This window comes from Meles meles, chromosome 8, assembly GCF_922984935.1.
Source record: "Meles meles chromosome 8, mMelMel3.1 paternal haplotype, whole genome shotgun sequence".
Lineage (NCBI taxonomy): Eukaryota > Metazoa > Chordata > Mammalia > Carnivora > Mustelidae > Meles > Meles meles.
The window spans coordinates 6,926,517-6,950,225 of record NC_060073.1 but is presented as its reverse complement, the minus strand read 5'-3'; the positions used below and the strand labels follow the sequence as shown (position 1 = coordinate 6,950,225).

The 23,709-nt window shown below is 51.4% G+C and overlaps 1 protein-coding gene and 1 long non-coding RNA gene across 3 annotated transcripts; one reads left to right on the top strand and one right to left on the bottom strand.

The window, feature by feature from the left end:
* Nucleotides 1-156: 156 nt before the first annotated feature.
* LOC123948009 (solute carrier family 22 member 20) lies at nucleotides 157-22,882 on the top strand. The gene is made up of 10 exons (XM_046014404.1): nucleotides 157-531; nucleotides 621-724; nucleotides 2,294-2,448; nucleotides 5,378-5,546; nucleotides 6,077-6,200; nucleotides 7,059-7,174; nucleotides 10,456-10,670; nucleotides 12,438-12,546; nucleotides 12,746-12,949; nucleotides 21,396-22,882. The coding sequence occupies exons 1-10, from the start codon at nucleotides 157-159 to the stop codon at nucleotides 21,490-21,492; spliced, it is 1,668 nt and encodes a 555-aa protein (XP_045870360.1). The 3' UTR covers nucleotides 21,493-22,882.
* Nucleotides 1,016-4,259, bottom strand: LOC123948010. 2 transcript variants are annotated; one of them, XR_006819905.1, is made up of 4 exons: nucleotides 4,134-4,259; nucleotides 3,485-3,550; nucleotides 2,328-2,528; nucleotides 1,016-2,097 (listed from the first exon to the last, which is right to left on the bottom strand). It is a non-coding gene; the product is annotated as an uncharacterized LOC123948010 (long non-coding RNA). The 2 variants fall into 2 exon arrangements; XR_006819904.1 differs by having other exon boundaries at nucleotides 2,328-3,550.
* Nucleotides 22,883-23,709: the final 827 nt, after the last annotated feature.

Here is a 23,709-nt window from a genome sequence, read left to right as displayed (position 1 = left end):
GCCTGGGGACGTCCTGGGCCTCCTGTGAGGTGTAACCGGACCCCTCTGACCTGCCGGACGCGGGGCCTGCGGTCCTGACCCGGGGCCTGTTCCTCCACCCCCCGGGGGCCCACCCCTTACATAAGGCCTCAGCAGGCTGGGCCATTGCCCGTGGCCATGGCCTTCACGGACCTGCTGGACAGCCTGGGTGGTGTGGGGCGGTTCCAGCTGGTCTACACGGCCCTGCTGCTCCTGCCCTGTAGTCTGCTGGCGTGTCACAACTTCCTGCAGAATTTTACGGCCGCTGTGCCCGGCCACCACTGCCGGGGCTCCGCCAACCACACCATGACCGCCACCAACCACTCGGGGGCCTGGCTGAGGGCCACCGTACCCCTGGACGAGCTCGGGGTCCCCGAACCGTGCCGGCGTTTCACGGAGCCTCAGTGGGCCCTCCTCATCCCCAACACCTCTGTCCACGGGGCAGCCACGGAGGGCTGCAAGGACGGCTGGCTCTATGACCGCAGCACATTCCCGGCCACCATCGTGACAGAGGTCTGCGGGGGAGCCACAGAGGTGGACGGGTAGGGGGGCTGCTGCCGGAGGCCGAGGCTGGAGCGCCCCTCTCCCTCTCTCCCCTGCAGTGGGATCTGGTGTGTGAGGCTCGCCCCCTCCGCGACCTAGCTCAGTCCATCTACATGGCCGGGGTGCTGGTGGGCGCCGCCGTATTCGGCAGCCTCGCGGACAGGTGAGCCTTGACGGGGAGGGTCCCAGCCACCTGAGCCTCATCATTCATTTTACTTTATTGACGCTAATTGGTAGAGAGATGACGCATTCGCATGGCTCACGGTTCCAGAAGGTGTGGGAGAGTCTGCAGGGAAGCGTCCCTTTCCCACTGCCGCCCCACTGTCCACTGATTTCTAGAGGGCAGCCTGGTTTCTGTGTCTCTTTCCAGATCTATTTTATGATTTTTTAAAAAGTTTTTATTTTGTCGACGCAGAGAGAGGGAACACAAGTAGGGGGAGCAGGAGAGGGAGAAGCAGGCTTCCCGCCAAGCAGGGACCCTGATGCGGGGCTCCATCTGGGGACCCTGGGATCATGACCTGCGCCAAAGGCAGGCGCTTAACGACTGAGCCACCCAGGTGTGCCCCAATATTTTGTGATTTGACGTCACCCGTGCCACCAGGTACATATGCTCGGTCTATCAATGCTGGTGCACCCCACGGGGGCTTCTGGACGTGGCTTTTACTTCCCCTCGAGGCCTCTGCATGTTCCTTTAGAAAGAAATTTCCGGTCCTCCCTACTGTCCCTGCTGAAATTCTAGAGTATGGACGACCAGAACTAAGCAGAACGGCCCGTGAGGGTAGCCAACAGCCCTTCCAGAGGGACCCCAGGAAACCCAGCCCGGTTCTGATGGAGTCGGTTCCGCACCTCCTGTCCTCTTTCCTCTGCTTTCCAGCTCATCCACCCCTCCCCCTCTCCCCGTAAGCTCCAGGGGTTCCCCTACCCACAGTCCCCCCCACCGCCGCCCTGTACCCTGGAGGGCCGACTGCCCCTCCCCCCGGGCTGCATTCTTCAGGCCCCTGGTGGGCAGCTCGACCATGACCATGGTCATACTAGGTCACGGCACAGCCCGGCCTTCCCGTGGATGAGCTTGTCTCTTACCCACGGTGTCCCGTTTGTCACCAGCCCCCAGTGCAGGACAGTTAGTGACCTAGAGGTGATCGAGGCATGTTTGCGTCAGAGAATGAACGCGTGGTCGAGTGAATGGGTCAGGGGGTGGCAGTGTGCGGCCCCCTTCCCGGCCTGCTGCCCTCCCAGCCGCGCCAGCGCTCTGGCCCTGGATCCTCACACATGCAGCAGGGCCAAGGCCAGACTGGGATAACCCTGCTACCCTGAACCCTGACCTTCGACCCATTTGTGCTGTGACAAGCCCCCGCCCGACCCGGCCTGCCCCAGCATGACCAGCTCAAATGAGGACTCGACGCTGGGGTCCTGCTCCCACTGGCCCCTGAGTCCTGGTGTGAGGCCTCCGTCCAGCCAGAAGTTCACTCAGGGGACCTTCATGACCACAAGCCCCAAAGATTAGGAGCTGGGTTGGGGGGGCGGCAGATAGACTCCCTGAGGGAAGGAACAAAAGAGAAAAGACAAGTCTTCGTGTCCAGTTTTCCCTCCCTGACCCTCGGCCGCCAGCGCCTAGGTCCCAGCAGGTGCGTCTGTCTGGCTCTGTTGGAGGGACTGGCCCGGGGGAGCCGCTTCCTCTCTCCCTCCCCCGGCTGCTGCTCCTGAAGCTAACCCAGCCCTGCGCCCGGCTCAGGCTGGGCCGCAAGGGCCCCCTGGTCTGGTCGTACCTGCAGCTGGCAGTTTCCGGGGCCGCCACTGCCTACTTCGGTTCCTTCGGTGCCTACTGCGTCTTCCGGTTCCTGATGGGCATGACCTTCTCTGGAATCATCCTCAACTCCCTCTCCCTGGGTGAGTCCAGCCAGGGAGGGCCCTAGCGGGGCAATGGGCTTGCGGAAGTGGGGGTCACACCCGATCAGAGGACATCTTTCCTGTTGTGTTGGGATTCGTGTCCAGTGACTTCCACTCAGAAACACTCGCGCCCCCCACCCCGGGGTTTTCGGGCGATCTGGGCTCTCCCCACCGGCCGTAAGCCACGGACCCTGGTGGCAACGTGTCCCCCCCTATGCTGAGAGGCTTGGGTTGTTCCTGTGTGCAGTAGTCCCCGGGAACCACTTAGTAGGCACCTACTGTATGCCAGGCTCAGTGTGGGGTCACGAAGGGAGCTGAGATGCCGTGGTCCCCAAGGCTCCAGGCTGTCCTAAGATGCTGTGGCTCCAAAAAGGGCAGAGCTCACCCAGGCTCCTTAGCCCCATGGTGGAGACCTGGCCCCTTGGGAGCCAGGTGGGAATGTCCCCCACTCCCAAAGGGACAGGGTCAGTCCTCACTCCAGGCTGGTTTCCGGCAGCTGCTGGTCGCTCCAGCACGGAGCAGCATCAGGCAGTGGAAAGCCCATGGTGCACACAGGCCGGCCACACGCTTGTGCTAAGGGCTTAGTTGGCACCTGGGACACTACCAGGCTCAGGGAGGGTCTGAGGGATCCAGACACTGCTGCCGAAGACGGGACGGGTCCTTCATTTCAGGGCTGGGGGCTGGGGGGAAATCTTAGGGCTGGAGAGCCAGGCCGCAGCAGGCTCGCACACCTGACACCCCCCTCCTTGAATCAGGACCCTGAAGGTTGTTGATCTCATGCATGATCCGGACAAATCCCAGCCCACTGGCCTCAGCCTCCAGGGCCGGCGTCCAGCCACAGCTGGTAGGATCGGAAGGCAGGATCAACATGTGCGCAGTCCGCATCGTGCTAGAATTGCCTCTGTGAGACACACCCCTGCAAATACACAGACACTCCTACCTGTGCACGCACCCGTATACGCACATCCCTGCTCATGCATGCACGCGCGCGCGCACACACACACGAACACACGCACCCCGTACTACCACTACATACCAGATGCAGTTCTGAGCACCAGAGATGGAACAAGGTACAAAGCAGATTTCTGCTCCCACGGAGCCTCTGTTTGGTGCAGGAAGAAAGACAGGCGCGCCAACAGGTGGCTTATACCTGTGCGAAGAGCACTCGTGCCGCCAAGGAAACTAAAGCCCAGAAAGGGAATGGGCAAGCAGGGAGCCGGGGCGGGGACGGGGGAGTGGCCAGGGGAAGTTCTCACTGAGAGGGGTCACTGGGCAGAGCTTGCAGGAGGGAGGGAGTGTGCCCCGGGGCTATCTGCGACAGGAACGTCCCGGCAAAGGCCCTGAGGGGTGTGTGTTTCTAGTGGGCTCAAGATGAGGGGGTTCTTTTTTTTTTTTTTAAGAATTTATTTATTTAGTTGTCAGAGAGAGAGAGAGCACAAACAGGGGACCAGCAGGAGGAGGGAGAAGCAGGCTCCTCGCTGAGAGAAGGAGCCGGATTCAGGACTCGATCCCCAGACCCCCCCGGATTATGACCTGAGCTGAAGGCAGGCGCTTAACTGACTGAGCCACCCAGGCATCCCGAGGAGGGGGTTCTTGTGGCGGGAGGGTGGGAAGCAGGGAGTGGAGCGGGGACAGATGAGGTCAGGGAGTTGGGGTGCAGGTCCTTAGGGCCTGTGACCACTTACAGACTTTGGCTTTGACTCTGAGCAAGACAGGAGCCCCTGGAGAATCCCAAGCCGAGGAGAGGCCTGACCTGATCTGACTGAGCATTTGCTACCACGGAGGCCAGTTCCCAGCCTCGTGCCTCCCCGCCAGCCAGCGGCAGAATGACTTGGCTGCAGGGGTGGGGTGGGGCGGTTGGGAGCGATGGCCCTGGGAGGGTGCTAGCAGGAAGGGCTGGACTGGATTCTGTTGGTAGAAGGAACAAGATTTGGTGATGGGTGGGACACAGGAGCTGGGTGCTCCTGGGAAGGGGGAAGTGTCCTCGTTAATGTACTACAGTAGCCTTGTAAGAACGCGTGTGATTTCTTAACTAGTGCCCCAAGCATGGACAGCTAGGTTGTTTCCAAGTTCTGCTATTTAAAAAAAAAAAAAATCATATAATTAAGAGCCATAATATTTCCTTTCCTACCAACTATTTACATCTTCTGCCTGTTTTTTGTGGGCCTTTTTCTTTTTCTTTTTCTTTTTCCTTTCCTTTTTTTTTTTTTTTTTTTTTTTTTTGCCTTTTGGTGGTTTTCCTATAGATATGTAAGAGCCCTTCCAATATTAAGGAAATTTACCTTTTATCTATAATTTGAGTTGCAAATTTTTTGTTTGCATGTTTTTGCTGACATTATGACTTGATTTATGGTGCTTGTTTGTTTTTGTTAAAGCCAGTCAAGGTGTTTGTTTTTATATGCAGACACTCTCATTTTTATAAAGTCAAGTTTGTTGATCTTCCCTTTCATTGCTTCTGGGTTTTTTTTTTTTTCTGGGTTTTGTGGCATTTTTAGAAAAGACTTTCCTGACTCTAAGACTGAAAAAAAAATTGCCATGATTTTTTCTAACATTCTTGTGGTTTAATTGGTTATATGTATTTTTAAAATTTTTTTATGGATTTTTAAAAATTTATTTTTCAGAGAGAGAGAACACAAGAAAAGGGAACGGCAGGCAGAGGCAGAAGCAGGCTCCCCGCTGAGCAAGGAGCAGGTGCCGGGCTCCATCCCAGGACCCTGGGATCACCACCTGAGCTGAAAGCAGATGCTTAACTGACTGAGCCACCCAGGCGTCCCCTTCCTGGTTATATTTAGTTCTCGGGTGCACCTGTGTCTCAGGAGAGCTCTGGAAACATTTCAAGTGGCCACAGAGTCTCTAGGGAGGGCGCAGGTGGATTAGACAACCGTGGCGGCTGTGGGTCCCACTGATCCTGCCCTGATTCCCTCTGCAGTCGTGGAGTGGATGCCCACCCGGGGCCGGACCGTGGCGGGGGTCTTGCTGGGGTACTCCTTTACCCTGGGTCAGCTCATCTTGGCCGGAGTGGCATACCTGATCCGCCCCTGGCGCTGGCTGCAGTTTGCTGTCTCTGTTCCTTTCCTCATCTTCTTCCTCTATTCTTGGTACGTCCCGACAGAGAGGGGGGTGGGAGGGTGCACCTGTGTGACTGAGCCCCCCTCGTGACCATCTGGGGCTATGTAGTGACTGGGACTTGCCGGGCGTGGTGGGGACTTGAAAGGGGGTGGATGCTTGTGGGGACCACGGGCTCACGGGCATTGCCCACGGCTGTCGGGAAGCTCTGATAAAATCCCTTACATTGATACAGGGCTCTAGAACGTTCGAGTGGTTTTGCCTCGTCAGTTCCTTTGCAACTCACAACGGGAGGGGAACTGAGACACAGCCCAGAGGGGGCCATGACTTATTCAAGCCACACGGCGGGGTCAGAACCAGATTCAAAACTGGATCTGTGACCGTTTTTAACTGCCCTTGAGTAGGTCCCTGTCCACTGTGCTTTGGGAGAGGGGAGCTGGTGTGTCCCCCAGTCTTCCCGAGTCTGGAGGCAGCCGGAAAGGGAACGAAGGTGTATTTGGGGTTGGAGAATGGAAGGAGCTCTACCCGCCCCTGTCGTCCTTCGTCCTTCTCTCGGTCCCAGGTGGTTGCCAGAGTCATCCCGCTGGCTCCTGCTGCATGGCAGGTCGCAGTTAGCCGTGGAGAACCTGCGGAAGGTGGCCGTCATGAACGGGAGAACGGAGGAAGGAGAGAGGCTGACCAAAGAGGTAGGCGATGCGGCTGGAAGAAAGGGGAGGGACCGTTTCTAATCTGGCTGGTGGCCTCAAGATGTGCCGGGACTCAGTAGCTTGCCGGGACGCGCCCACCATCCCGGAGGCAGGAAGGTATAACCATCGAAGGGCTGGGCGGTCTGCGAGGAATCATTTAACTTTGTTCATCGGTCCATCCATCTCTGCCATGGGAAAATCACCCCATTCCCATGGACACCTAGCTGAAATGTAAATAAAATAATAAAGTGAAAATATTGAATTAGAAGCCCTAAAAGGAAATTATCAAAGAATCAAAAATAGAGGTACCCTTTATGATAAATACCAGCATCAGAGAATTACCATTTGTAAGATCATCACCATTTACTATGAGTAAGTAGGGTTTCTCGAGCCCGGTGCTAGGCACTCTGCTGAGGGCTTTATGTCCATGATCTCATTTAACGTGTTACTTTTGCGGTTGAGGAGGCCAAGGTTGAATGGACCTGGTCATTTGCCTAAGAAAACACAGAGGGAAGTGGCAGAACCCCTCAGAACCCCTGCCCTGAACCACGGCCCACGCCTATCTCGGAGTCTCTACCGGGAGTGAGGTGTGAGATCCCTCGAGAACCACAGGGGGCAATTTCAGCCTAATCAGCAGGCAGCCCAGGAGCCCTGGGACTCACACTGGAGCCTCTGTTTCATCCTGAAGCTCTGGAAACAATCTGTTGAGAGCCATCAGTCCCAGGATGCAGAGACTAGAACCAAGCATCTTGCCGGGTACCACAGCCTTGACCTTCCTCTCCCCAGATGAAGGGACTCCTCGCAGGAAAACAGGGTCCCAGATCCTTTCCTTTTGCTGACCAAACGTTCCTTGTCCAGGTGGTGAACTCCTACCTCCAGAGTGAGATCGCAAGCGTGCGTACTTCCAACTCGGTCTTGGACCTCTTCCGAACCCCGGCCATCCGGAAGGTCACGTGCTGTCTCATGGTGGTCTGGTAGGTGATGTGCTCGAGCCCGCGTCTTTGACCTGAGGCAGGGCCAAGCCTCTTATCCCCCTTCCAAACTCTGTTCTCAAATACACTTAATGCAATGAGCAGGTGAGCCTCGTGAATTCAATCTTGTTCCCTACCCTTTCTCTATGGTCCTCTGGCCTCTGCTCAGCGCTGAGATGTGGTCATAGATGAGACATTTGTGCTGACCTGAGGACCCCACATCTGGACAGTGGGTCTCATCTTGGTGGGGGTGGTCACGCCCATTGGAATCATCCATGCAACTTTTCCAAAACGTACCTTGTCCCCGCCTGATAGGCCCTTGGGGCTCTCCAGGAGATTCTGGGAAGTGTCCCACTCTGGAGAAACACTTGTGAGCCAGAAAGGGACAGACAGGGAGACAATAATGTCAATGAGGTATGACAAGTGTCCTTCCAGCAGTTCTCCTGACTGGAGCTGCCAAGCACTTCCTGTGGGAGACGGCATCTAAGTGAGTTTTACGAAACCAGTCGTGGAGTTTGCCAGGGGAGCAGGAAGGAATTCAGACTGGCCATCTAGATAAACAGAAAGTGTAAAATGGATCAAACCACAAGGGAAACTTCTTGTTCCTATTAACACAGACTGGAGCTGGCAAATCCTAAGATGAGGAACGGATTTAAAAAGGGGGCAGAGGGCATTTTAAGGACCAGGATATCCTAGGTATGGAAATAGCAAGGGTTGATATTTGTGAAGTAGGGAACACAGGCTACAAGTCGTCTGTTCTCAGGAGGAGACCCAGCATTCTTGTTCAGTAGTTACCGGCCAGGCTGTGGTGGAAGATTGGACGACCTGGGTGACCTTGAGCGAGGCAGCCAGCCCCCTGGTGCCACAGATTACGGCTTAGAGGCCTACCACTAAGGTCCTTTTGAGAACTAAATGTTTAGACATGTAACCCCCACACCTGGCTGAGAAGTGCTCAGGTAGAGTCTAGTCTCTGATTTAAGTTTGGAGCCGTGTCCCCTCTACACTGGAAACGTGGGATTGTCCACCACTCTGGGCCTTGGGCAGCCAGAGGGCTTCTCAGAACCCAAGTTGGGGAGGCGATGCTCCACCATGAGCAGGCCCGCCGGCCTGCCCCCTGCTTCGCTCTCCTCTTCCCACCGGGAAGAATCATCATGAATGAAAAATTCCAGGGTTGAAAGACCCCTCTTGGATTCTTCTGGAGAGAATAAGCTAAGGCCTGTTTCTGTTCGAAGGAAGTAATTCAGGCAGCTAGGGACTGGGTCAGCGGGATGGAGTTTCCGCAGGCAGGTAGGGAGATTTGGGAGGAGGAAGAATTCTGAGGAACTGGTAGGCTTTCACAAGCTCCTGTTGTAAATGCCTCCCGTAACATGGATTTCTTTTTCTGTACTGGTTGGTTGTATTTTATTCCTAAATTACAAAACCACTGCATACTCATTCGGAAAAAGTTTGTTTTTTTCAAACAATCCAGAAACATAAAGACAGGATCATGTATTGGTTGTGAGGCAGGACTCAAGTGTAGTTCAATTTAAAAAAACAAGACAAAACAGGGGCACCTGGGTGGTTCAATGGGTTAAGCCCCTGCCTTCGCTTCAGGTTGTCAGCCCAGGGTCCTGGGATCGAGCCCCGCATCGGGCTCCCTGCTCAGCGGAGAGTCTGCTTCTCCCTCTCCCTCTGCCTGCCACTCTGCCTACTTGTGCTCTCTGTCTCTCTCTGTCAAATAAATAAATAAAATCTTAAAAAAATAAAAACAAAATAAAAATTTAAGCCAAGACAAACCAAAAGGCAGGACTCTGGAACCCGACTGCTTGGATTTGAATCTCAGCTCTGCCACTTATCTGCCACAGTTCTGTCTGTGTCATCGTGGGAGAGTTCCTTAACCGCTCTGTGCCTCGGTTTCCCCACCTGTAACACTGATATCATAATAGTACCTACCACATAGGGCGGTTGTGGAGATTAGAAGCATTCACCTATAGAACAGTATCTTGGTAAACTCAAGACGTGTTCCTGTTATCACTGTGCGGAACAAAAGCGAATGTCCCTCCTCCCACTCTGCTCACCCCACCTGTCCAGCAGCAAGCCCTGCCAAACACGAGTCCGTATCCTTCCAGACCTTAGTACACAGAAGACGCCACATGTATCCTTACAAAAATGGGTCAGTACCACACATATCCGCTACTTGCTTCTAATAACGCAACCATATCTGTAAACATCTTTGCGTGTTACATGAACCCAGACCTGCCTAGAGTCAACAAGAATTACTGTATCAGCTTTCTAGAAGGGTCTTTTCTTCTCCGTCTCTCCTGACTCATGTAGCTGGGGGTAGGTGGGAGGACGGGAGGCGTTTCTCAGTAAGCACTAAGGGGGCAGAGGCCGGGGTCCTGCTTGGAGAGAGCCCCCTGCCAAATTCCATTTTTCCACCTCCCCCCGCCCCCCAGATGTCCCAGATCTTGTGTTGGCATGAGGTGTTGCAGGGAAACGTAGCCAGGCCGACCCGCTGGGTGCATGAGGGCCAGTCCCACCCACACTTTTATTGTTAAGTGGGCTAAATGACACGTAACGAAGTTTGGGATGGCGACGGTTGATCACCGTGCAGTTCAACGCCTGCTTCCTCCTTCTGAGGCTTGAGTAATTACCCGCATTCCCCACGTGCTGTTTATCTACCCATCAGTTGATGGACACTTGGGCTTGCTTCCACCTTTCCGCTCTTGTGAACAATGCTGCTATGAACACGGATGTACAAATACCTCTTTGAGACACTACCACAGGGACATTTTAAATTTCTCTAGAGCCCTCCCCCTCCCCGTGTGGGAATTCCAGACCTTCGCCATCAGACTGACTGTAAACCCGCCTTGGCAGAAGCAGCCATCTACAGGTGTAGACTTCTCCGTAAACATCGGGAGACGCTGTGAGGGTCCGACGGGGTCTTCGCCTGGTTGGAAGGCTCTCGTTTTCTCCTTCCAGCTCTTAGATGTGAAGCGCAGATCAGCCGCTGAAGGGAGGAGGAGGGGCTGGAGCAGTGCAGATAGGGAAAAAGACTCACACTCCAGAGCCCACACTTGGACTCGGGGAGCAGGTGCCTAAGCAGGGACCTGGAGGGAGGAGCCTGTCTCTAAAACCAAGTCAGAGACTTGGATTTGGTGAGGGGCAAGGGAGGGGCATGTTAAATTCAGGGGATTTTCACTCCCTGAAATTGGAGTCCTATGTCATTCATCCTGTGTGCCGTCCCCTGGGTCCAGAACGGTGGACCTTGGGCTGAAGCAGGACCGTTCTGCTGCCTCTTCCAGGTTCTCCAACTCCATGGCTTACTACGGGCTGGCCATGGACTTGCAGAAGTTTGGACTCAGCGTATACCTGGTGCAGGTCCTGTTCGGGGTCATAGACGTCCCGGCCATGCTGGTGGCCACCACCACCATGATTTACGTGGGCCGCCGGGCCACCGTGGCCTCCTTCCTCATCCTGGCCGGGCTCATGGTGATCGTGAACATGTTTGTGCCTGAAGGTGAGCCATCTGCTCCTGCCGTGACCGCCCGGGAGTCTCTGGGGTCTGGTGGGCCTTGACTACAACAAGGGAACAGGGCTGAGGGATGTTCTTCAGGATCTGGAAAGGAAGTGACTATCTATTAGCAGAGTTGCTCAGTATCAGGGTCGCAGTGGAGAATTGGCAGAGACAGGAGTCTTTGCCCCCAAGGCATTTACCATCTTGTCAGGGAGATCAGGTTGATGACCTTTGAAATTCCCAGTGCCCAGGGGTTGCAGTGTCAAGGAACGGGACCCAACTGTAGGTATCTAATAAGCAGTCCAGTGATTCCACAAGAAGCCGGGGTTGAGCATCAAGGGTCCTAGAGCTTGTGTGAAGCCAAGGGCTCATGGCCTTGGGCAACTTGTCTGATTTCTCAGTGTCTTATCACCTTCCTGTGGAATGGTAGATTACTACTATTGGTATTTTGACATATTTTCTCCCAATCTTTTTTTCTTTTTGTAGATTTTGTATTTGACATAATTGAGATAATATTTTATGTGTGTATACATATGATTATATTTATATATGTGTGCATATCTTATTTATATATATAAAATATATCCTATTTCACTACATAACACGAACGTGCTTTTTCATTTTATTTATTTATTGTTGTTATTATTATTTTTAAAGCTTTTTTTCATTCAGTTTAGAGAGCGTGCCAGAACATGGTGGGAAGAGCAGAGAGGGAGGGAGAAACAGACTCCCTGCTGTGGAGGGTTGACCCCAGGACCCCGAGGTCATGACCTGAGCTGAAGACAGTTGCTCCCCCGAGCCACCCAGAATCCCCTATTTATTATTATTTTTTTAAGTAGACTCCATGCCCAGTGTGGAGTCCAGCATGGGACTTGAACTCATGACCCTGAGGTCAACACCTGAGTTGAGACCGAGAGTTGGATGCTTAATGGCCTGTGCCATGCAGGCGCCCCAAGATGCTTGTTCCTGTTCGTACAAATGTCCCATGACCCCAGTGATGTATTAGTGTATGACAGTTCATCCAGATTGGTGTTTCACAACTCTGGCTGCTTGTTGGAATCTCCGAGGGACCTTGAAAGAAATACCCAAACTTGAGGCTCTCCCTAAGAGACTTTAATGTCATGGAGAGGGGGTAGGGCCCAGGTGTGGGTATCTTATAAGTCTCCCCTCCTGGACCCAGTGCGCAGCCGGAGGACGTACCATAATTTCCTTGACCGTTGCTTGGAGGTTGGGCGTGCCGTGAGGGTTTTACTGTTCATAACCAACAGCAGGACAAGTTAATAATGGTAAGAGCAAACACTGAGTGAGCGCTGAGCCCTTTGCACTCCTGATGTCATGGAAACTTACAACCCGGCGAAGCAGGTGCTGGTATTTTCCTCATTTTATGGTTGAGGACACAGAGGCTCAGAGAGGTTAAGTGATAAGTGACCAAGATCACCCAGCTGGGTCAGAGCTGGGGTTTGAACCCAGGCCTCACTCCAAAGTTTGTCTTGCCTTGGAAAGGGGAGAAGGAGGCAGAAGTGAGAGAAGGGCAGGGTGGCGCATTCCGGGGCCTCACTGGGAACATGAGGTGTTGTGGATTCCAATCCCTGCCGCCCCGCTGCCTGGCCTCCCTCCTCCCTTTTCGGGCTCTGAGCCTCAGCCTCAGCCTCTTCCCCGTATCGCGTCCCCTCCCGAGCACCCCTGCTCCCACTGCTACCCCTCTGCCTCCCTGACCCCTCTGGGGCTCTGAGCTGCCCCTAACCCCTGGCTCTGTGCACCCCTCTACAGATATGCAGACCCTGCGCACGGCCCAGGCGGCACTAGGCAAAGGCTGCCTGGCCAGCTCGTTCATCTGTGTGTACCTGTTCACTGGAGAGCTGTACCCCACAGAGATCAGGTGGGTCCTTAGGGTGGGGGGAGCAGAACAGCACCTGCCCCAACCTGGGAGACCCCGGAGCTCCAGGCCTCCGCACCTGCTGAGTTTGCTGAAGCAGGACCCCTCCTCCTTTCCATCTGCCCCCTGACACCCGGGGCCCAGCACTCCCGGCCCTCTAGGCAGTCTGGGCCACCGCCACTGACCAGTCTGCACTTTTTAGGCAGATGGGGATGGGCTTCGCCTCGGTCAGCGCCCGCTTTGGGGGTCTGGTTGCACCCCTGATCACCACGCTCGGGGAATTCAGTGCCATCTTGCCCCCCATGAGCTTTGGGGCCACTTCGATCCTGGCCGGGCTGGCTGTCTGCTTCTTGGCTGAGACCCGCAACGCGCCCCTGGTGGAGACCATCGAAGCCATGGAGAGGAGGTAAGGAGCCTCTGGGCGTGGTGGGGAGGGCGTGGGGATGGCCAAACGGGCTGCAGGTTCCTGTGAAATGACCTGGGGCCATGAGGGTCCTCCCGCGGCTGTACCAATGTCACAGCGGGTGGGTGGGAGCCACGCAGGGAAGACCAGCCTCGCCCACCCACTTTTGTTTAAGAGGCTTGGCTTTCATCAAGGACAGACCCAACGGAGAATGGTGACACAGAACAAAGAATAAACTGGAGACCAGGCAAAACAGGGACATGAGTTGAGGTCAAGCCTGGCAGAGACGTGGAGATGATGGTTTTTGGGGAGGAGAGGTGCCACATTTGGAAGCAAAGACAGGCCTGTGTGGCTGCCGGGGTGGCCTTCCAGTTTGGCCCAGAGCAACAGAAAGGGAGACCCCCTTAATGACTTTTGTCATATTGTCAGAGAGGAAAAGCGCTACCAGTTCTCTGCGGAAAGTGAAACTTTCCTCAACAATTAACACTGGAAGAAATTTCTCTCATGGGTCTCCTCGGGGAGGTCACTGAGTAAGGTGATGTCCTTGAGGATCTTTCTGAAAATGCCAGGTGTACTTGGTGCATTTCTCAGCAACAGTGGGGTCACCGAAGACCCTTGGTTGTGGGGAATGGGACGGGGGAAGGGAACAGGGCCCGAGGCTGTTGCTTCCTCGGTGTCCAGCTTGAACCCCGGAGCCGTTTCTCCAGGGACCTGTGAGGTGGACTGTGTTTGAAATCCTAGCTCTAGAAAAATCTCAGTAATGCCAAATTAATTCGAGTTTTGGGTAACAGAGCTCCCCTTGATCCTGCCAGGAACATTTGTTATAAAGCTACTGTATGTTGTTACAGATGTGAACCAATTACATGATGGAGACCATTTAATAAGACTAATTTAAGTTAATTTATTGAGAAAGAGAGTGCAGGGGGAGAGGGAGGGAGAGAGAGAACCTCAAGCAGGCTCCATGTTGAGCACGGAGCCAGACATGGGGCTCAATCCCACAACCTTGAGATCACGACCTGAGCTGAAATCAAGAATCCAATGCTTAACTGACTGAGCCACCCAGGTGCCCCTAAAAATAATTTTATTTTTTTAAATTGTTGAGGGGCACCTGGGTGGCTCAGTTGGTAAAGCATCTGCCTTTCGGTGAGGTCATTAATTCTGGGGTCCTGGGATCGAGCCCCAAATTGGGCTCTAGGCTCCCTGCTCAGCTGGGAGTCTGCTTCTCACTCTGCCTGCCGCTCCCCCTGTGTTCTCTCTCTGTGTCAAATAAGTAAGTAAAATCTTTATTTTTTTTTAAAGATTTTATTTATTTACTTGAGAGAGAGAGAGAGTGCAAGAGAGGGGAGAAGGTCAGAGGGAGAAGCAGACTCCCCGCAGAGCTAGGAGCCTGATGTGGGACTCGATTCTGGGACTCGGGATCATGACTTGAGCCGAAGGCAGTGGTTTAACCAACTGAGGCACCCACGCACCCCAGTAAGTAAAATCTTTAAAATAAAATAGTTGGGAGCAAGCCATTCTTTCTCACAACGATTTGCTGATCAGATCTGACCTAGCTGGTCCTACAGGAGCCCAGTCATCCCAGGGGGTGTGGAGACCTTGACCACGAGGGGAAACTAACCAACATCCCAAACCAGGGCGTTCTCTGAAGCTTCACAAATGCTTCAGAGTCATCCCAGATTTTGTATGGTTTTATCGTTTATTTTTTTAAGTTAACGTACGTTTGAGGGTGTTTGCGTCTGCATCTGTGTTGAGCGAGGTCTGGGGCAATCTCAAAAGTACATTCTTTGTCTGAACCCTGGGAAAGAATGTTGTGGAGACCCCGTCCGCCAAATACTCTGCTGTGTAATTCTCTCCAACAAGGATGTTCTGTTACACAACCTCAGTGGAGCCATCCCAGTCAGAAAGCTAATATTGATACATGATTTCCATTTCATCCTCTGGCCTCTGTCAAGTTCTGCTCGTCTTCCCCACCCCCATCCCTGGCCTCACCCCAACATCCTATAGAGCAAGAGGAGGTGGTTCGGAATCAGATGTCTGCCCTCTGGTCTCTGTCACAGGCTGTCAGCATGAAAGGGAGATACCGAAATCTCAGGGAAGCCTAGGCACACACACCTGTTGAGGGGTTTTCTTGGTATCCCATTGGTCACAGCTAAAATCAGGTTGTAGAACCAGGTAAACCAACTGCACACCATAAACTCATAATTTTCAACAAACCATACTAGACGGGCTGGGAGAGGCGGCCTCCAGAGGGAGAGTCCCACTTTGACAGCTCCTGATCAATTACCAGCTAGTCCAGTTCATCCTTGCTGTGGTCCATGATCATCGTCTTGGCTCCAGATGTCTTTGAAGTTGAACGCGGAGCTGCCACAGACTAGCTGTGAATTCACCATGATCTTGACTGTTTTGAAGATGCCAGACCAGTTCTGTAGATTTTCCCCCGATTTGGGGTTTTCTGATATTACCGGTTGCAGCTTAAGACATCTCTGGCACTGTTATCACAGGCGTGAGCCCGAGTCCTGCTCATTGTATCCCATCAGCTGGTACAACCTTTTGACTTCCGTGTTCTTTCACAATTCTTTCAGTATGTCTGTTTTCTGGATAGTGCAGGCTCATTTCCCCATAGCTGTCTTGGCAGCAACACTTTCCCTGACTTCTTGGTTCATTTTAGGAAAGACTGGTATTTAGAAGCCAAGGTCCTTGGGGCGCCTGGGTGGTTCAGTTGGTTAAGCGTCTGCCTCTTGATTTTGGCTCAGGTCACGGTCTCAAGAGTTGTAAGATGGACCCCCCCAACACTGGGCACAACAGAGAGTCTGAGATTCTCTTTCTCCCTCTACTCCTTCCCACCCCCCCAATAAATCTTAAATTAAAAAAATCCAAGATCCACGTATGAGGGACTCATTATTATGGGTTTTTTCCTGCTCTCAAGCCCTCTCAGCAGACAGAAGTAAGGAATATATGAATATACATATAGATACACAGACCCGTACATCTTTTTTTCTATATCTGTAGATCGTACTGAAAACCATGAGTCACACCATTACTTCCAACTCCAATCCAATAGCACCCACCACCAGATTTATCCCAGTTTGGTCCCTTTTCATATTTAACTCCCTTCTCTGACAAGGAGAAACCTGCCTTCCCTCAGCCTTAACCTAGTTGCCTATCTCATCAATCCGCCAGCATGTAACTCATCCCTCTCCTCCACCGACCCCTCTATTCCCCCATTGGGCTCCAAAACCCCATCCTGGGCCAGCCCTCTTTGTGGACACCGACCTTGCTTTGCCCCACATGATGGCTTTAAGATCGCATTGTTCAGGAAGAGAAGGGAAGAAACGTTTTTCCATATATTCTTGATGAGGTTGTCATTGTCATAAACAAATAAAGGACAATCCCCCTGACCTCCCCACTCTGCCAACCTCACGCTCCTCTAGACGCCTCCTTGAGATTATAGCAAGTATAACAAAAAGGTAGACCAGCCACATTCAGAGCCCTTGGCTTCTCATATAAACTTTTGCATAAGAAATCTAAAGCTGTGACTGATTTTTTGGTTAAGATTGTGTTTAGTCATTTGAGAGAGAAAGAGAGAGAGCACGAGAGGCAGGAAGGGCAGAGGGAGAGGGTGAAGCAGACTCCCCACTGAACATGGAGCCTGACGGGGGCTTGACGGGGTTCGATCCCACGGCTCTGAGTTCATGACCTGAGCTGAAGTCAGATGCTTCCCTGACGGAGCCACCCAGGCGCCCCTAAACCTGTGATTTATTTTTTTATTTTTATTTTTAAAAAGATTTTATTTATTTATTTGACAGACAGAAATCACAAGTAGGCAGAGAGGCAGGCAGAGAGAGAGGAGGAAGCAGGCTCCCTGCTGAGCAGAGAGCCCGATGCGGGGCTCGATCCCAGGACACTGGGATCATGACCTGAGCTGAAGGCAGAGGCTTTAACCCACTGAGCCACCCAGGCACCCCTTAACCTGTGACTTGTTAAGGAGGAAATAGCACGATGCTTTTTTAGCAAATAGAATGGGCTAACGTCTTGGGGAATAAAACCTGCTCTTGGGTTGGAGCTGGACGAGAAGTTGCTTTAGGGCAGTTTCTCAACCATTTCTCATTATCGCCCCTCCCGTCTTTCTATATATACATATATATTCTATATATACTCCCATCCCACCTTTCTATATATACATTTCTTTCCCCCTAATCACACCCCCACCCTCCCAATAACAATGTAATACCACAGATACGCTGTGTATCTGTTGACATACTGTGGCCCTTTGGAGGGCCACAAACCATTTAATATCTCGGATTTTTTGTGTCCCCTTCCTCCCCCCACCAAGAACCAGTTTTTGCCTCCTGGGGACAACGTCACCCCCGTGAAGAATGAGTGTTCTTCGTGATTACCTGTTCCAACAGCCATGGGACCTCTTGCAGTTAGGATTTTTTTAAAGGTTTTTATTTATTTATTTATTTGAGAGAGAGAGTGAGAGAGAGAGAGCTTGAGATGGGAGAAGGTCAGAAGGAGAAGCAGACTCCCCATGGAGCTGGGAGCCCAATGCGGGACTTGATCCCAGGACTCTGGGATCATGACCTGAGCGGAAGGCAGTCGCTTAACTAACTGAGCCACCCAGGCACCCGCAGTTAGGATTTTTAGAGCCCCCGAGGGGCTTATAATCAGATAACACATTTAATATGCTCCTGCATGATTCTCAAGGGCTCTGATCTATGTTCTTCTTTAATAACCTCTCCGGGGTTCTTCTTGACAATTCCCCCATAACCAAATAAGAGACAGAAACAACTCGACTTGTTTTGGTTTCATAGGAAATGGTGATGTTGGGGAACAGGAGGCAAGAAACAGCCTCTCTCATGAGTCAGTCAAGCGGAATTTTCGATATCTCAACAATAAGAATTCAAGAACTGCTCAGCCCATTTCATTTTTCTCCATTTCTAATTTCATCAAATAATTGTAAGTGCTAGTCCCAGGCCTGGGGTGTCAAGGATTTTTTTTTTTTTTTTGAAGTATGCAGGTCACTTATTTTTTTTTTTTTTAGATTTTATTTATTTATTTGTCAGAAAGAGAGAGAGAGCACACAAGTAGTCAGAGAGGCAGACAGAGGTGGAGAGAGAAGCAGGATCTCTGCTGAGCAAGGAGCCCGATGCGGGACTCCATCCCAGGACCCTGGGATCGTGACCTGAGCCGAAGGCAGCTGCCTAACCCACTGAGCCACCCAGGCATCCCGCTGGGGTGTCAAAGATTAGGATGAGAAGAAAATGTCTCTTTCCGGTTCACGTTACCCATCTCCAAGATGGTGGCAAACCAAGAGGGATCACCTTCTATTACTGGTTCCTGCGTTATGTAAAGATACAAGGGAACTTCCTCCGTGTTTACTTCACAGGCTGCCAAAAATCCGTTTGGTAATAAATTATTTCTATGTAAATTGCTCCCATCCTTCATGAATCACAAGACCAGATACTGTTTCTCCAGAATGGTCTGTATGCCTGGTGTGGGGCCGGGTCAGCCTCCGTGACCCAGTTGGGCTTGTGCCCCAGTTTGTTGGGGCAACACAGCAAAGAAAGAGTGGACTCACCCCGCTCAAAAAATCCTCTTCTGTGAGAACAGAACATTCACAAAAGAGGAAATGCTGATAGAAAATAAACCGAGGAAAGCTATTCACGTCAGTCATAATCAAATAAATGTAAATTAAAATGGGAAAGAGGTCATTTTTAAATATCCAATAAGGAAAACGTGTAAAACATAGTAGTAGTCAAGGAAGATGTATAGACAGGAAGGAGGAAACTCCTGCAAGTTTCTTTGGCATTACTGATCATGAGATAGAAAATTTTTATATACTTCTAAGTAGCAACAACATTTGCAGGACTCTGCCCTAAGCAAATAAGCTGAAATGTGGACAAAGGATATTGACAAGGATATTCATCACCATATTTAATACGCGCAGAAAAAAATATAAACTCTCCAGCTCTCCAACAATTTCAATCAGTTATAATATACTGTGCAATAGTAAAAAGTTATGTTGATGAAGACTTTTTTTTTAAAGATTTTATTTATCCACTTGACAGAGATCACAAGTAGGCAGAGAGGCACGCAGAGAGAGAGGGGGAAGCAGGCTCCCTGCTGAGCAGAGAGCCCGATGTGGGACTCGATGCCAGGACCCTGGGATCATGACCTGATCCGAAGGCAGAGGCTTTAACCCACTGAGCCACTCAGGCGCCCCCTGGCTACTTTACATTTTTAAAAATTATCTCCAGGGGTACCTGGCTGGCTCAGTTGGAAAAACATGAGACTGAGTCTTGGGGTCCTGAGTTTGAGCCCTGCACTGGATAGAGATCAGTTACATAAATAAAACTTTTAAAATATTTTAATAGGAAAATTATCTCCAAATTGTCTATATTGACCAGGCATTCTTTGGTAACCAAGGGGGAGAGGCACACAATGAAAACAATTATAAGAATTCAGTTAGGTCGGGGCAACTGGGTGTCTCAGTCATTGAGTGTCTGCCTTCGGCTCAGGTCATGATCCCAGGGGTCCTGGGATAGAGCCCTGCATTGGGCTCCTTGCTGGGCGGGGAGCCTGCTTCTCCCTCTCCCACTCTCTCTGCTTGTGTTCCCTCTCTCGCTGTATCTCTCTCTGTCAAATAAATAAATAAAATCTTTTAAAAATTTAAAAATTAAAAAAAAAAAGAATTCAATTAGGTCATTTCCCAGACACAGGGAGCCCTTCTCAAGGCCCAGAAGCTAGGGATGGATCTGGGAAGAGGTTAATGCTCCTTAAAGCCTGCCAAGATGGTGGAAAGACCCAGATGAGAGGCCACAGGGCCTGGAAAAGTTTGTGAGTCTCCACTTAGTGACCTTCCATAGAGTTTTTCCCACTGGTCGTGGGGGCTTAGAGGTGAGGGGTGGGGGATGGGTTGCAGCCTTTCAGCAGGAGGTCTGACGCTCCACCAAGACTAAAGCCCAACCCATTGGTCAGCTGGGACCTCCTGCCACCGTCTCACGCATGGTGAACACCAGCTGCCTGGCTGACCCCAGCACATTTTTAATGCTTATTGTATTATATCCCAGAATTTAAAAAAAGAAGACCATGGGTTTTAGGTCCCACAACAGGTCTTCTGGTCATCTTTGCTTATATGATGAATTTTAAAAATGGCGTTGAGCCAGTCTAACCATTGGAGCAGTTGAATCTGGAGAATGTCTGCCTCTGGGTTTTTAGGAATTGACTTTGGAAGGGATGGGGAATCAATGGGTGAGAGTTGAGGAGATAGAGGCAGGCAGGACAGGCTTCTGTCCCTCAACCCTCACCCTGCAGGCACACAACGGGTAAAACCAATAAGCTGAATGGACCCAAGAGACAGAGTCAGAAAGGCTACAAAGCTTCAAGTGCAGAAAAGAGAGACACGGAGGACAGTAGAGGGAGAAGAAAGAGACGTTTCTTTGGGATTATGTAAAGAGATAATCACACCCCAAAATGGCTTAAACCATTGGACCAAAAGGTTAGAAATAAAAGAGTTACAATTCAGGATGAAAACTCTGATAAAACATCTGGAACATTGAAGCGTTCTCAAACCGGAGCCAGCGAAAGTAGACCGGAGAAACTGACGAGAGGTGTAAATGATGAAAACGAGAAGAAAATGAAGACTAACAAAATTATGTAGAACAAACCATTCTCGGGCTGCACAATTCCAGGATGAAATAAAAGAGACCAGAACATGAATTATTTCAAAGATCAAGGAATACAATTGAAAAAGGCAAAACGGCACCTGTTCAAGGGACAGAAAGCCCCATGGGGCAGCCCTCACACCGTTTGGGAGGCCCAGCCTCTGACTCTCCTCTCTGCTCCTGCCTGACTGATTCTCTACCTTGGGCAGAGGGAGAAGGGCCTTGGCAGTGCTCTGTCCCCCCTACGGTCTCTGCAGGTGCCCTTGGTCCGCAAGGGAGCCAGGCCCAGCCCCAGCAAGTTCAGTGAGCCTGGTGCCCCATTCACTAGTAGAGAGACCTTGGGTGTGTGTCTGGCCTCAGATCTTCATTGGAAAACTTTTAAACCTTGTAGTCTTTCCCTGAGGGGCCCCCATAAGAACTAGGGTAAGGGCCGCTGTGGCTTCTACCATCCTTGGGGGTTTGAGGATAGTAGAGACCCAGGTCTTTTTTTTTTTAAGATTTTATTTATTTATTTGACAAACAGAGACTACAAGCAGGCAGAGAGGCAGGCAGAGAGAGAGAGAGGAGGAAGCAGGCTCCCTGCTGAGCAGAGAGCCTGATGTGGGGCTCGATCTCAGGACCCTGAGATTATGACCTGAGCCGAAGGCAGAGGCTTTAACCCACTGATCCACCCAGGTGCCCCGAGACCCAGGTCTTGAAGGCTGTGCACATACCACCTGCTTCTTGCCACCTCCTTTCTGCCTTTTTGTCTTATTTTTCCTTTTGCCTTTTCATTTCAACAGAGTCAGAGGAAGTTTTTCCAAGAAGGATGCAGAAGAGAAGCGGGAAGAAATTTCTCTCCAGCAGCTGGGAGCTTCTCCCCTCAAAGAAACCATCTAAGCTGCCAGAAGCCTGGTGCTGGCTCACAATACCTCTTTGGGTGTCCAGACCCCCCCACAGCTGTTCCTGACCCTGATGGGGGTGAGGTAAGCCAAGGACCGTGGTGACTCTTCGAGTCCATCCCAAAGAGCCAGCCATAAACCAGGGCTCTGGTTCCTGGAAAGAAACCGATCACCAGCCGCCAACTGGCATCACAAATGTGTAGAAAAGCAAGAGAGACCCTGTCCAGGTACCAAACATTGTGTCTTTGCAAGGTTAGGGTGGCTGACATTTGTGCCCCTGGTTGTCCCTGGGACAGCCCCACCCAGCTTGTCCTCGCGAACTCACTCTGCTCCACGCCTTTGGCATTTATGCTGTCTTGCCCGTATATGCAATTAACCTCTCTTCCCCTAGTTGGTATGACTTACCTTCTCGACTAGCAAGTGTGGGATTGCACGTGGCACGTGTTTAGTAAGCGGTTGGCTGACTATGTGATGAAGCTGGACTCAGGCATTGGATGAGGCAACTACCCCTCCCGGGCATTCCTGGCAATACCGCTTGCAGAAACAGGATGTGGCTTGGTTCTCCAAACATCTCACAGGGAGGTGAATTCCTGGTATCCCTCTGACTTCAGATCCACTTCCAGTCCAGATGTTGGAGAGGTGCCTGCACCCCTGACCTTGGCCTTCACTGTCATTCAGATTGGATTCATGAAGGATTCAAATCCTGGTTCACTGAGTAGTCCTGAGCAAATTTCCCTGTCTGATCCCTTCCCCCTGGAATTACCAGAGAATCGATGAGATCAGGGCTCCACCCCTAAAGCTCTAGACAAAAGGACAATCTGAGAAAAAAGTAAGAATATCACAGTTTGGGCAGGAACCACTGAAACATGTCATTTCGCCAAGGTCAAGTTTTCAGCAGCTTATACTTTGGAACAGAGCTTGAAGGAGAATCCTCCAGAAAGCTGTCCCAAGGCATGAGCCCTGATGCACCAAATCCTCAGTCTCTCCCATAGATCTCACCTCTCATTCAGCGATCTTTGATGTGAGTTTCCTTTCTGAGTGGTTCTCAACCCACAGCCCTCAGCGGATCAGTAAATTTGAAAGGCAGAAGGCTGCTGTCCTGCCTTAAGATCCACCATGACAGTCCCTGCCTCCAGGCAGCAGCATTCCCCGACCTTCCCTGCCTGCCTCTGGGTGATTCCTTCCTCACCGTGTTGTGGTGGATTCATTACAGGCTGACCTAGCCTAGTGGCTCCTTGAAGACCATTATGTCAACTTTATGTGTAGCTACCATGGTCCACTCATAGCAGGAACTCAGTTCATGTTGCTGGAGTGGATGAAATGGTCATGAGGTCATGAGGATTTTTTTAAAAAGTGATATGTAGGGCGCCTGGGTGGCTCAGTGGGTTAAGCCTCTGCCTTTGGCTCAGGTCATGATCTCAGGGTCCTGGGATCGAGTCCCACATCGGGCTCTCTGCTCTGCCGGGAGCCTGCTTCCTCCTCTCTCTCTCTGCCTGCCTCTCTGCCTACTTGTGATCTCTCCCTGTCAAATAAATAAATAAAATCTTTTAAAAAAATGATATGTCACTGCTGAACTCTGAGGGAGGAGGCAGAAAAACAAAATGGAAGACCTGAATAGAGAAACAAGATTTTGTACAAGTTTTATTGAAAAGCAGAATTTGGGGGCACCCGGGTGGCTCAGTCAGTTAAGTGTCTGCCTTCGGCTCAGGTCATGATCTCCGGGTCCCGGGATCGAGACCCGAATCAGGCTCCCTGCTCAGTGGGGAGCCTGCTTCTCCCTCTCCCTCTGCTGCTCCCCTTGCTTGTGCCCTCTCACTCTATCTCTCTCAAATTTTTTTTAAAAGGCCAGAATTTGAGTAAATTTGAAGGTCTCATTGACTTTATTCAACATTTCATGAATCAGGCAACAGCTCATCCAGAACACAGAAAGGAGCTCTGAGGATCTACACAGAATGGAAAGCTTTTGTGGACAGAAAAGGACAGGGATTCAGCAGTCATAAACAAAAGAAAGGATTATTTCAAGAAGGTCACCTTCCTTTAGGAAAGGACAGGGTGTCGGGGGGGCTTTCTCAAGCAGATGACCTCACTGGGGTTGATCAGGAAATTCCAGACTGATTGGTTCCAGCCTCTCCCAGAAGAAGCTAAAACTGCCATTCGGTTAGGTATTAAGTCTTGGTTCGTTGGTGTGGGGTTTGGCACAAGTGACTCTATTTTG

Bases quoted from the DNA above. Each gene is read 5' to 3' on its own strand.
- LOC123948009 (XM_046014404.1), top strand. From the start codon at position 157: ATGGCCTTCACGGACCTGCTGGACAGCCTGGGTGGTGTGGGGCGGTTC. The intron at 6,201-7,058 runs GTAGGCGATGCG...TTCCTTGTCCAG, and splicing joins GAGAGAGGCTGACCAAAGAG to GTGGTGAACTCCTACCTCCA. The intron at 12,547-12,745 runs GTGGGTCCTTAG...TGCACTTTTTAG, and splicing joins CTGTACCCCACAGAGATCAG to GCAGATGGGGATGGGCTTCG.